The sequence below is a fragment of the Netta rufina genome (genome assembly GCF_964035555.1).
Source record: "Netta rufina genome assembly, chromosome: 5".
Lineage (NCBI taxonomy): Eukaryota > Metazoa > Chordata > Aves > Anseriformes > Anatidae > Netta > Netta rufina.
The window spans coordinates 61,343,000-61,355,157 of record NC_140128.1 but is presented as its reverse complement, the minus strand read 5'-3'; the positions used below and the strand labels follow the sequence as shown (position 1 = coordinate 61,355,157).

Below are 12,158 nucleotides of genomic sequence, written 5' to 3'. Positions count from 1 at the left end.
CTGTAAAGCACCAGGGCCAGGCAGTAACCGAGCTGTGCACAGGTCCGTGCTCCCCTGCAGGGCAGATTTTTCTCAGGCAGATGTTGCTAAAAGAGGGGAGACGTGAGAGGCTCCATCTCTGTGCCCCTGCAATGCCAGGTTGCGGAGATGCTGCTGCAGGAGTGGGCAGCACTAAGAGCAAAAGCTGCTGACAAGGAGAACCACCTGCTGCCCTAAATCCCAAATGCTGTGGGGTCAGAGCTCTGCAGTTAGCATCTTCAGGCAGCGTGCCTTTATTTTGGCATCGCTGCGCTTGGACCTCCGGAGGGAAGGAAGCGAGCAACCTTTAAAACAATTTACCGGCAACTCAGGCTTGAATATCTGAGTTTTTCCAGGGCTCTTTTGCTGTGTCACTTGTTCCTTTTGTGTTCCAACGCGTTGCTTGTTGTTCTTTCACCGTCAAAGGCCGTCACAGCGCCGGTAAGAGTTGGCTGTGCCAAGGACAAGGCGTAGAATGCGGCAGCCCAGTGTGAGTGAGAGATATTGCAGCACAGCCGTGTTCTGCTGAAATCCTCTCTCTTATCTGCGTGTGATGCAAAGGCAGGGCAGCCTCCCTGAGCTTTGGAGGCTGCGTGGTGGCACGTTTTTTTTTTAAATTTGAGGAAATCAGCCACACTGTTGGGACGAGAAGGCTAACCTAACTCCTGGCCAGCATCAAATCGTGCCGCTAGTTGCCCTCCAAAGCCTGGCGCCGTGCTAATGAGCAGGGAGATCTTAACGAGCCCAGTTTGCTGGGAAGACAGCACATCCTGGGGGGGCTGTGGTCACATTTAAGGGGAAGCACAGTGCAGGCAGGTGGTGTTGGGGGCGTCCAACTCCAGCTGCACTAATGGCATGATGTTAAGTATAAGATGTTTAAGTTGTTTTACATTTATATACGTGGATGTGAGCGTATTTATATATGTATAAATGGGTGTGCACATCTATATGTGTGCTATGCATATAGATATTTAGGTTTTATATCTTCCCCCCCACTTATTTGGGAAGGGGTCCTTGTCCTGATCATCCGTGCCTCAAATCGCTGCCGTCCTCCAACCCATTCTCCTTGTTTCTCTCCTCTTTTTTCAGTTCCTAGGTGGGAGAGACACGGTGAGGCTCTGTGCGGGGCAAGGAGCGCTGATGAGGGAGCCTTGCATGTGAACCAGGATGGACTGGCTGTGACGGCGTGCCTTAGCTGGAGAGGTGGTTACGATGAAGAGTTCCTGCAGAGCTGGCCTCCACAGGGAACCGCTGAATTCCTCCTCTTCCACCTTCCATCAAGTCAAACGGTACGAGGAGACCAGCTGGTCCGCCTATAATTAAATACTTAGTACCCATTTGGCCTTCTGCTTACTTTCTTGTCGTCTCGCGTGTCACTTTGTTGGTCTCAATTCTTCCTTTTGGATGCTCTTTAAGTGAAACCTCATAATGGCCTAAGGGCAGAAGTGGTTTTTGACACTTTCATTTGATAATGACAGCTACAGGCTAACTACAGCTGGTGCTGCGCTTGGTTTGTACTTGATATTTTCTAGCAACAGCTGTAAATTAGTTTGGGAATATGGCTTTGAAGTAAAACTCACTTGGAGGATGGCTTGTCCTGGTAGGCTTTGATACATGCAGTCAGCTTACAGCAAGTGGAAACGCTGGCGATCGTTTTTGTGGTTTGTCTCACTCCGGAGTAAGTAATTGCATTAGTTTAAGCTTAATTTTTTGTATCGCTGGCTCTCCTGTGTCTCTTATTCAGAAGAAGCGCACGATTGATTTCAAACACTTGTGCTTATGTGACAATGAAGCGAACGCCTCTCACTGTGTCTCGTTATAGGAACACCGTGCAGAACAACTTGTGCTTATGCAAATGCAAGGACGTGCTAGTTTGGTTGAGTTCAGGCTACTTGGAGAGAGGGAAAAAAAAAAAAAAAAGTATTTTTTGAAACCAAGACTCTTCAACTTCCTCAATCCGGAGGAGGAGAGCCAGCTTTCTCGTTTCCAAAATTTGTGTGGTTTTAAAGTAAACTTTAACCTTTGTTCCTTGTGGTTATGCAGACAACATATACTTGCTGTGTTAGCCTTGTAGTAATTTAGTGCTGGAAAAGACTGCCTGGGTTGCTCAGCGCCTTGCTTTCCCAAGCAGTATCTCATAATCCCTTCTGTAAACTCAGAATTCCAGCCTAAAAACAATGACACCTCTTCTTCTCCCATAGATCAGCCGTTACTGAAGATGACAGATCTAACTGGGATCCTTCTTCGGATTCCCAGACTGGACATTCATGCCAGCTTATAGATTTGTTTGAGCTTGCGTTGTCTTTATTTTATTTTACTTTTCTGCATAAGGACCACTTATTTTCAGTGGTTTATCTCCTTTGCTGCAGTCAGGGAAATGCAGTTGTATTCCCTCACCTCTGGTTTTGCTGCATGAAATGACCCCAGTGTTTTCAAGGAGCTCCTTGAACAGTGACTGCTGCTCTTCTCAGCCTGGGTGAGTCTCCTCTGAGTCAGAAACTGTGCTGAACTCCAGAGGAGCCCTTGTAGGAGGGCTTTGAAGTGATGCCTTGAATGTATCACAGGTTTGCCTCGGTGCCGTAGTGCAAATCCAAACAAACCCAAATCGTTCCCCAGGCTGATTCTGGAGGCATGGCTTTGCTTTCCAGGCTGGTATTTTATTATTCAGCATCACCTGGGACTGTCTGCTGTTAAGCCAGCTTCTTGGTTTGTTTTACCTTTTCTTTCTCAGTCTGTTTTAACCAGTAACTCTCCTCGTGCCCCCTGAACCCCGTATCAATAAACCACAATATGTGGCATTGTTCAAGAGAGATCTTTTTTGGAGAACCTTCAGGTTAGTCTTGCATATTGAACTCTTCCTTCCCCCCCCTGCTTATCTGTGGCTTTGTAATCCTCTTTTCTTGCAGAACACCTTTTTGTGTTGAAGTCAGCCTCGCAGGCCTGGAGGTGCCGTGATCTCTCTCCCTTCTCTTTCTCCCCTGCAGCACCATGTTTTATTAACACTGAATGTTGCCTTTCAAGAGCTTTATAAATCTTGCTCCTGGCCCTGCGGTTTACGGATCTGTTTTGGAATCTAAAATTGAAAGGAGCCATTCCTTGCAATTTTCATGATGCTTCTTAATCTTCTCACCCTGCCGTCTCCCAGTGTTCTTCTTCAAATCGACCCCCTGGCTTGTGGCCTCGTGATCATCCTCAGCACCCCTCTTGAAAAGAATATAAACTCAAATTTAGTGCTTTGTGCTGAACCTGGAGTCCTCTTGACCTCTGCCCTGACCTTGCTTGCAGCCCTGTTTCTCTCCCTACCCTTTCTCACAAACTGGAGAACCTTCATTATCTATATAATAATGGTTATATATTTTATATATCCATATAAATATGTCTATATAATATATAATTGCATATATATAAAATATATAATCATTATCTATAGTAGGTTTACTATTTCTTTGCCTATATGTTTGCAGGGACTAACCCTGCACCAGTTCTTAAGCTTATTCCTAGACGTTTTGATTTCTCAAGTCTTAACTTTCCGGGTGATCCTGACCTGGCGATTTGAAACTTGTGGTTGTTTCTTGTATCCTTCTGGGAGAGGGAATGTGTTCAAGTGGAGTTTCTTTAGTTCTTATTTGGGATGTGTTCCTTATAATGAAAACACCTTTTGGTTCCTGGAGAATGCCTCCTGGGCTGCTCTGTCTGCAGTGAAATCCTCCCTACCGCAGCGTGGCCCCCTTTGTGAACCAGCTCCTTCAGGTCTTGAGTTTCAAAAGAACAAATTGGTGACTTGCCTTCAGGTCTCCTTCGGCTTATTCTGTCCTCTGAGCTCTGAGTTTCTCACTGATGGCGCAATCCAAGGTTAATTCCTACAACCTTTCACGTGTCCTCATTATGTGCGCACAAAACCGAAGACTCAGTAGCATCCCTTGGTGTTGAAGTGTTCGAAGAATTCTGTTGTGCCATCATACCCAGAAGGATCTTGGTCCTGTAGCAGCAATAAATAAGAGAACAAGGCTTATATCAAGAAAGGTAACGTTTCCAGGAGGAAACGTGACTATTTCTGGAGAATTGGGGAATGTCTGTGCTGCTCTGAGCAGCTTTCAGCAGAAGCCTGATAAAGCCAACACTTTTTTTTCCTTACAAATGACTCCACCTCTGTGATTCCTTCTTTGTCCTTGTCTGTTGCACCACAGGCACGCGTGCTATCCCATCATCTTTGAGCTAAATGTTTTTGGCCCAGCTTTGAGTAACTTTGAACACCAGATCTTTCACTTGGCTTTGTTTCCCTCCGCTTGGTCATCCCTGTGTCATCTGTAGTGTGGCTGGGAAGTAGGGGACGTGCACTTGAGCTTCTTGAGGCTCAGCAAAAATTGGTTCTACATCACTCAAGTGATGGGAAGAGCTTTTATACGAAGGACTGGCAAAGAAATGTCACTTTTTTCGTGTCTATAATGTTGGAAGCAGTGGAGTACACCACGGTTCGTGTGAACCTGCTTACTCGGAAGTCTGTTCCCACCTTATCGATGGGTGGGAGCCCTCAAACCTGAGCTGCCTGCGCATCAGGCTGGGACGTGCAATCTGTCACCCGCAACTTCTTGCTGAGGAAGACATTTTTTGCAAGACTCTTATCTCGTGCGTGTAGCTAATATTGGAGTGGCGTCACCCCACGAGTTATTTGATCTCCTGCAGCGGCTGAACACGCTGTGGGGGACCCAGGGTTAAGAATTGGGCATTTACTTGGCGTTTAGCTCCTCTGCTGTCTCGGGCCAACCTTGATCCGTGTGTGCATGCCTTGCTCGTGCTCCTCACTTCAGCCTTTTGTCTACCTGCAAAGCCTGCAGCAATCCTCTGGCTGATGCAGGAGGCAGTTAGACAGGCACGGGGGGATGCTGAGCTTCAGCCTTTCAGCTTGAGCATGAAGTTAGCGTGGCAAAGGAGTGGGTTTTCGAGAAATAAAATACTTCCACAGCTGCTGAGGTTGAACCAGCCCCGTTTTGGAGCATCGAGCTTCCCAACACGACTCTCCCCAAGCTTGGACGTTCGCCACGCGCCAGAACGAGCTGCAGTGAGTAGCAGAGCATCGTCCAGCCTGGCTGCTACGCTGCTGGGACTTTCCCGGCCCGGCAGAATCCCTGGAATGCCTTTGAAGCAGCTCTCCGTCTGCTCTGCCTGCCCCAGCAGCGCCAAGGGGATGGAAACGGTGCTGGAGAGTGAGCCCAGAGGACCCCCGGAGCCCTTCCAGAAACAACAAGTGGTTGACCATGGTTGAACTCGGTGCTCCGTCCTCCCTAATCTGCGCTGAGGAGCTCAGCTTTATGTCAGGATAAAAAAAAAAAGGGATGCCAGGGAGGAGACGTGCCCTGCCAGAGGTTATGCTTGGTGTGGCTTTTCATTGTTGTTGGCTTCTTCTTTCTCGTCTTTTTTTGGCCCGTGCCTCGTGCTAGCGTGTCCTGAGGGTTTTTTCGGAGCTGGAGTTGGCACGGCGCGTGCAGTTAGCAGCCCTGGGAGCTCTTGCCTACTGCAGTTAGTGTTTACAGAGAGAGATTCACAGGAAACTTTGGGGTTTTGATGGAAATTTTCGCCTTAATAAAACCTTCCGGTGCTTTGCCCAGAAAACCCAGTGTGAATGTGCTGCTGGAGTGGGTTCTGTTGTTCTTCTTCTTGCTGGCCAGAGGAAACCTTTTGGCTTCATGGGGCGCTGTGGGAGCCCAGCCCGAGGTGCAGGACAGGACATGTAGGTTCCCTGTGCTCCCAGGAAGCTGGGAAAATTGAGTTTTCCCCCATTGGAGCTTCTACTGAAGGCAAGATTTTATTTTTAGGCTGCTGTGAATTAGAAGAGAAATACAAAGGCAGGAGGATGCAGAAGGATTCTGCTCAACTTGGCGCAGTAGCTGATGGATCTCCCCTTCGGTAGGGAGAGGAGAGGTGTGTGTGCATGAATAAAGGTGTATATAGAAATAAATATATATTTTATATATATTTATGTATCAGTCCAGTGTGGGAACCAGCAAGCTGTAGTGAAAATGAGCTGGAGTTACAGCTTGTAAAAACAGCGGTGTCGTTCCAGAGCTGTAAGTATCCTGTTTTCCTGCGTGCCTAAGGCGCTGCTGATTAGAAATTAAAACAAAAAAAAGCTGTGTCCCTTTTTATTCCGCTGGCTTAGGGATGGAATAACAGAGGAGAAGGCAGTTGGTTCGGTGCTGATGCTTCCTGGCAGAATTATCTCTTATCAGCGATGCAAAACGGCACGCTTGGGATTGGAAACCTTTCATGCTGCCTCGGTGAAGTGCTGAGGAGTCGCTGTCTCTAAAGATAAAATTAGCAAGCTCGGTAAGTTGAAGGGTGGAGGAAAGCAAACAGAATCACGCTGAAGCATCAGAGGGAATTGTCAGCGACTTCGCCTTTTAACAACTATTTTTGGTGGTGTTAAAATATTTAAAAACTTCACCTGCAGCTGCCACAACTATCTGCTTGCCAGCACTGGAGTGGTGCAGAAATCAGGTAGGCTGGGGGGGGGAACACACCGCGCTCTGCCTTCAGATTGCTTCGAATTGCTCTTCAAAGCAATTTCTGCTGGGGATCCGTGCTCTAATCCTGGGAGCTAGAAAGGAAACGTGCTGCTGGCACGCGGGGAAGGAGTTCTGCATGTTTCAAAGTCCCAACTTTTTAATGTTTGCAGCAAAGAGCGTGAGTGGTGGTGGGGGCGAGGCTTTGTTTTTTTTTCGGAGCAATGCTTTCAGGTAAAGTTTGTAACCAAAATCCCTTTTCGGGCAGCAGGGAAGGGAAAAATTTGTAAAACTGTAAATTTTGTAAAATTTGGAGGAGGTGGCACTGGTGTTTGGCTGGTTGGAGGGAGTCAGCAGCCCTCGTGTAGCTGTCTGAGGCTGCTCCATGTAGGTTTTCTTTAAATCCGGATCCATTAAAGCGCTGCAAGGAGCGCTGAATTCGAATGAGGCAATTACCCTGGCAGGAAAATTTCTGACTAAGGCGGAATTTTGTGATGTAAATCGTAACTTCTAAACCTTAAAAGGTATTGTTGGCCTAGCCGGGGACTAACTGCAAGGCAGGAGGAACCAGAGCCTTAAAGGAGCGATGCGCAGGAGGTGAGGCGTAGCTCTCTGCCCTTTGTCTTTCTCCACAGAGCAGAACTAGCTCTGAGCAGCTGAACCAACTCTGCAGGCTGAACGTGTCCTCTGAGCACGTTGGGGTAACCAGGTTAGTCCTGTTCTGGTTCGGGGAGCACCTTGAATCTCACCTTCATCTGCAGCTCCTCTTAACGAAGGGTGCCGAGCTGATTGGTAAGGCCGGATTCCTGAAAGTGGCTCCGAGAAAGCCCTTTTTAACCCAGAATCGGGCTCATCATCAACACCCTGGCACGAAAACTTGGGACTGGAACCTGACCTTCCCTTCCTGAGGTCAGACCCAAACCCATCGGTGGCCTGACCCCAACCAGCCCTGAGGTGCAGCAGAGATGACACAGCCCCTCCAGCAAACTCATGGCAGCCTCGAGTTCCCCTTCTCTCTTTCAGCACCCTGACGCTCCAATTTTAGGCCATGATTTCAGTTTTTAGCATCCAACCAAAACCAGAACAGCTCCGTTGCATGTCGCAGAGGAGCCTAAATCGGGAAGTGCCCCAATTCCTGCGAGGGGCAGGGGCCAGGTCGGTGCACCCACGGTGACGGGAGCTCTCTTGTCCCCGTGGCTGAGATGAAGCTGGCTTTGTTAACGTAACGATTCCCAGATTGCCATGGAAACCTAACCTATAGTTAGTTCTGAAACGTGCTTACGTGGGGGCTCTGGGGGAAGAGCCTGAAGCCTCCTGGTGCTGGGATTCGAGGCGGCGGGGCCCTGGGCTCCTGTGTTTTTGTGAGCTTTGCCTTGGAGATGAGCACGGGGGCGTAGCAGAAATTAGGAATGGAGAGCCCGGGGCTGTCCATGAGTGGTGCCAGCAGCTTGTAGGGTCCTGACCATCAGGGAGCTCACTTGGAAGGGGTTCTCCATCCGTACCTGATGCTCCTGCCACTTTTCTGGAGCAGGCATCGTACGGATAGCACAGGAACCCTGATGGGCGAGCACCCCCCTCCTGATGGGCTAAAGGAATTAGTTTCAGGTGGTATTAGGAATATGGACACCGACCAGGCTCGCTGTTAATCAATATAATTGCACTTACTGACTTCCCTTTTCAGCTTTCACTGTGCTTTAGGATTTCTCCTTGGAGAAACAAATTTCTCTAGCGGGGAGATCTCTGCCACCCTTCAGATGTTAATCCCCTTGCGAGCCGTGAGTGGAAGCTCTCCGAGGGTGAACGTCGCAGCCCGGCTGCTGCTGCTCCTGTTTCATGTGGTTTCGTTTGAGGTGTGGGCTGCTTGATGTAGGGCTGGAGACATGCTGGTGCCTACTCGGGGCCTTCTCCTCTAATTCCAGGCAGGCGTATTTTGCAACTATAATTTCTTCCCTTTCTGTTCTTCTTTTTTTTTTTCTTTCTAGGGTTTCTGGTATGCACTTAAAGCCATATCTCAAGTTACAGAAGAAAGAGCGATCTCCAGAAATCAGCCAGGATTCCCTGAGAGGCCCACCTGGGAGCCGCCAGAGAGCAGCACCCGAAGAAAAATACAGCAACGACCGCACCTTCCCCAAACCCTCCCTCCTGGCTCCCTCGCGAAAGCTCCTGGGGGTTTTGTATCCCAATAACATGTGCAATATGAGCGGGAAGTGTCCGGCGGACGGCCCGAGCGCCAGGGAGAAGAAAAACGCCACCATCCACCAGGGGGAAGAAGGGGAAGGGCCTCTGGACGTCTGGGCCGTGGTGAAGCCCGGCAACACCAAGGAGAAGATCGCCTTCTTCGCCGCCCAGCAGTGCAGCGGCAGCAACCGCCTGGGCTCCATGAAGATCAAGAGCACGTGGGACATCGACGGGAGGACGGCCAAACGCCGGAAAAAATCCTTGGATCTGAAAAAGGCCAAGATCCAGCTGGAGCGCGTGCGGGAGGCCGGCGCCCGCTGCGCTCCTCCGGAGCCCTTCGCCTGCGGCATCGAGCACTGCTCCGTGCACAACGATGGTGGTGAGGGAGCCTTCCCGGGCCGCTCGCTGTCGGTCATCGAGATGGTCGCCTTCCTGGAGCAACGAGCCAGTGCTCTGCTGGTGGACTGCGCGAAAACCTGCTCCCCGGCGCCCTCCGCGAGGCCGAAGGGAGCGCTGCCCGGCTCGGACGCTTTCCCCTCCGCCGGGGCGTGCGAGGTGCACGAGAGAGGGGTTTGTGGTGAGCAGCAGCAGCAGCAGGGAGAGCCGGTGCGTGTGCTGGACATGGTGGCCAGGCTGGAGTCGGAGTGCCTGCGGCGTCAGAGCGAGCGGGAGGCCGGCGGGCTGTCCCGCAACAACAGCTTCCGCAGGAACGTGGGGAGGGTGCTCCTGGCCAGCGGCACGCAGCCCGGCGGCGAGGCAGGCAGAGCCTCCTCCTCCTCCTCCTCTTCCTCCTCTTCTTCTGTCCTCGGGCAGGGCGAGGGGCTGGGAGGTGCTGGGGTGGCCGAGGCCGGGTGTGAGGCCACGGAGCCGTTCCCTGCTGTGCTGGAGGCTCGCGTGGGGAGTGCGGGCTCGGGACTTGCTCAGGCGGTGTTGGCTTTGACGGCGAGCAGGAGCGATGCCGACAGGCGGGGGGAGCTTCCCCAACCCCTGCCGGCCACCACCAGGGTGCCTGAGGATGCCTCGCAGAGCAAAAGTGGTGAGTGTGCATCGAAGGAGGCCGGGATTGTCCCGAAACAGAGCCCGCGCCCTGCCAGGAAGGAGCCCTTGTGCATCAGCATCTCAGTCACCAAGACCGAGAAGGGCTGCAGGAAGGAGAAGCTCTCTCGCTCCGGTGAAGACCAGCTCCCGGGGAGGTTGTTCTTCCTCCAGCCCAGCCAGCCTGCCCCGCACGAGCAGCAGCCGCTGCGGGAAAGCCCCCGAGAAAAGGCAGGAGGAGAAGCAGCCCGAAACGAGGATGAGGATGCTTTGGGGTCTGACCGAGCACACATCAAAAACCACCTCTCCCCGGAGCCGCTTGCCCTCTCCGCTCCCCAGCCTGAAGGCGCTTTGCAAGCGCTCGACGCCTCCTGCCTGAAGAGGCAGGTCTCGCATGACTTTTTGGAGACCCGGTTTAAGATCCAGCAGCTCCTGGAGCCCCAGCAGTACATGGCCTTCCTGCCGCACCACATCATCGTCAAGATCTTCGGCTTGCTCCCCACCCGCAGCCTGGTGGCCCTGAAGTGCACGTGCTACTACTTCAAATTCCTCATCGAGTACTACAACATTCGGCCGGCGGACTCGCGCTGGGTCCGCGACCCCCGCTACAGGGAGGACCCCTGCAAGCAGTGCAAGAAGAAATACGTCAAAGGGGACGTGTCCCTGTGCCGCTGGCACCCCAAACCCTACTGTCAGGCTTTACCTTACGGCCCCGGGTACTGGATGTGCTGCCACAGGTCTCAGAAGGGCATCCCGGGCTGTAAGCTGGGTCTGCATGACAATCACTGGGTTCCCGCCTGCCACAGCTTTAACCGGGCTCTCCACAAGAAGAGCAGAGGGGCCGGAGGCGAAGGGGAAGAGGAATATTAGTGCACAAACACTTTTCCTGTGAGATTGTTTGGGGGAGGAGGAGATTCTCATGCCTTGTGCTGTTTACAGTGTACATAATTGTCATGTTATTTTTTTTTTTTCACAGGGCTATGAAACTGCACATCCTTAAACACAAGAGCCTTTACCTGTTAGATGAGAGAGAGCTTTTAGTCCATCTCTGTAAATAACGCTATAAAAAAAACCCTAATTGTACATACCGAGTCTCCAGCTGGCTGAACAACGTCCTCACTACAATGCAGCTCCGATAGTGTTGCGGCTATAGTTGTGTGTGTTTTTAAGTGTCTCGTTTCGAAATCTGTATATCCTGTATAATATATGAATGTTCCCGAGAGGAAACTCTAAATAGGTAAAGGCCACCTTGTTTAAAGACCCTTCAAACAATTTAACTGGACGACCTTACAAATTAGCCTAGAGCAGATCCATTATAGTAGCCTTGGCAGTGAATAAAAAGAGATGAATATTATTGTATAGTCAGAATATAAAAAGTTCTTGCCTACCTTACCCATGTTGTCTGTTTTTTTTTTGTTTTGTTTTGTTTTGATTTTTTTTTCTTTTTTTTTGATTTTTTTTTTTTTACTTAAATAAAACGTGCATTCCAGATCTGCCTTACCTGCCTTTGTCTTGTGAAACTTCTACCCCAAACTCAAAATCCTGTAACCCATGAGCAAAATCCTCCTCCTGTACCACCGAGCAGCTGCTTTATGGCGAGATCTCCCTGCTGTGACCTTCAGCTTCCAGCTTTTTCCTCTCCCTCCTGTTGGCTTCTCCCTCTGCAGTCCCATTTCTCACCCACCTGAAGCGGCAGCACCCTCGGCTTGAGGACGGAGCCTGGGGCAGGAGGGATGCAGGTGAACTCCTGGGGCTTGCTGGAAGTTGGCTGCCCTCTGACTTTTTCCTGTGTGCAAGGAATCCTTGCAGCGTTTTGCTCTGGCTTCTGGTGCCAGCATCAGCGCTTTCAGCAGGGACAGGGGAAGATTTGGGGCAGAAGTGCTGCTGAACGGTGACTGATGGAAGCTGAGCGTGGCACCTCGGAGTATTTCCACCAAAACCTTCCTCCTGCCAGCAGCAGCCGCCTCGTGCTCAGCTCCCAGAGGCTTTACAGAGGTGAGCGATGAGGCTGGTGCCTTTGCCTCGAGTCCTTCCTCTCCCTGCAGGCTGTGCCCTCACCCTTTCTCTGCCCTGTCCGAGCAAGGATGGACTCATGGAAGCGCTCACCATGCCTGGAGCAACTCCTGCCACAGCCTGCGGTTCCCTGACCTCGGGTGCGAGCCCACGCGGAGCAATGGGTGAGGAGCGCTGGCTGGAGAGGTGCCCGTGTCCCCGCTTCACCTGTACTGGCAGGATGAATCAGCTCGTTTTAAGGGCCTGGAGTTGTTTTGTTTCTCAAGGAACGTGCTTTAATTCTTGCTGTTAGCAGGGTACGGGGAAGAAAACCGAGCCCCTGCTGCCTGAAAGGTGTTGGGGTGAGCGCAGTGTGCTCGGGGGCTGCTCCTTCGCCTGCCCTCCCTGCTGTACCCAGCGCCTGGCTCCCTCCCC

General features: G+C 51.3%; 1 protein-coding gene across 10 annotated transcripts in view; it reads left to right on the top strand.

The window, feature by feature from the left end:
• The window catches only part of FBXO34 (F-box protein 34), a 35,414-nt gene extending 24,472 nt beyond the window's left edge, over nucleotides 1–10,942 (top strand). For 3 of the 10 annotated variants that reach the window (XM_084287488.1, XM_084287489.1, XM_084287490.1), the window contains 2 exons: nucleotides 1,108–1,307; nucleotides 8,501–10,942. In XM_084287488.1, the coding sequence (XP_084143614.1) occupies nucleotides 1,231–1,307; nucleotides 8,501–10,601 (2,178 nt within the window). In that variant the 5' untranslated portion in view covers nucleotides 1,108–1,230 and the 3' untranslated portion in view covers nucleotides 10,602–10,942. Of the gene's footprint in view, nucleotides 1–1,107; nucleotides 1,308–3,163 lie in introns of those variants that run through there. The other 7 variants (XM_084287485.1, XM_084287484.1, XM_084287482.1 and 4 more) reach the window with 7 other exon arrangements.
• Nucleotides 10,943–12,158: the final 1,216 nt, after the last annotated feature.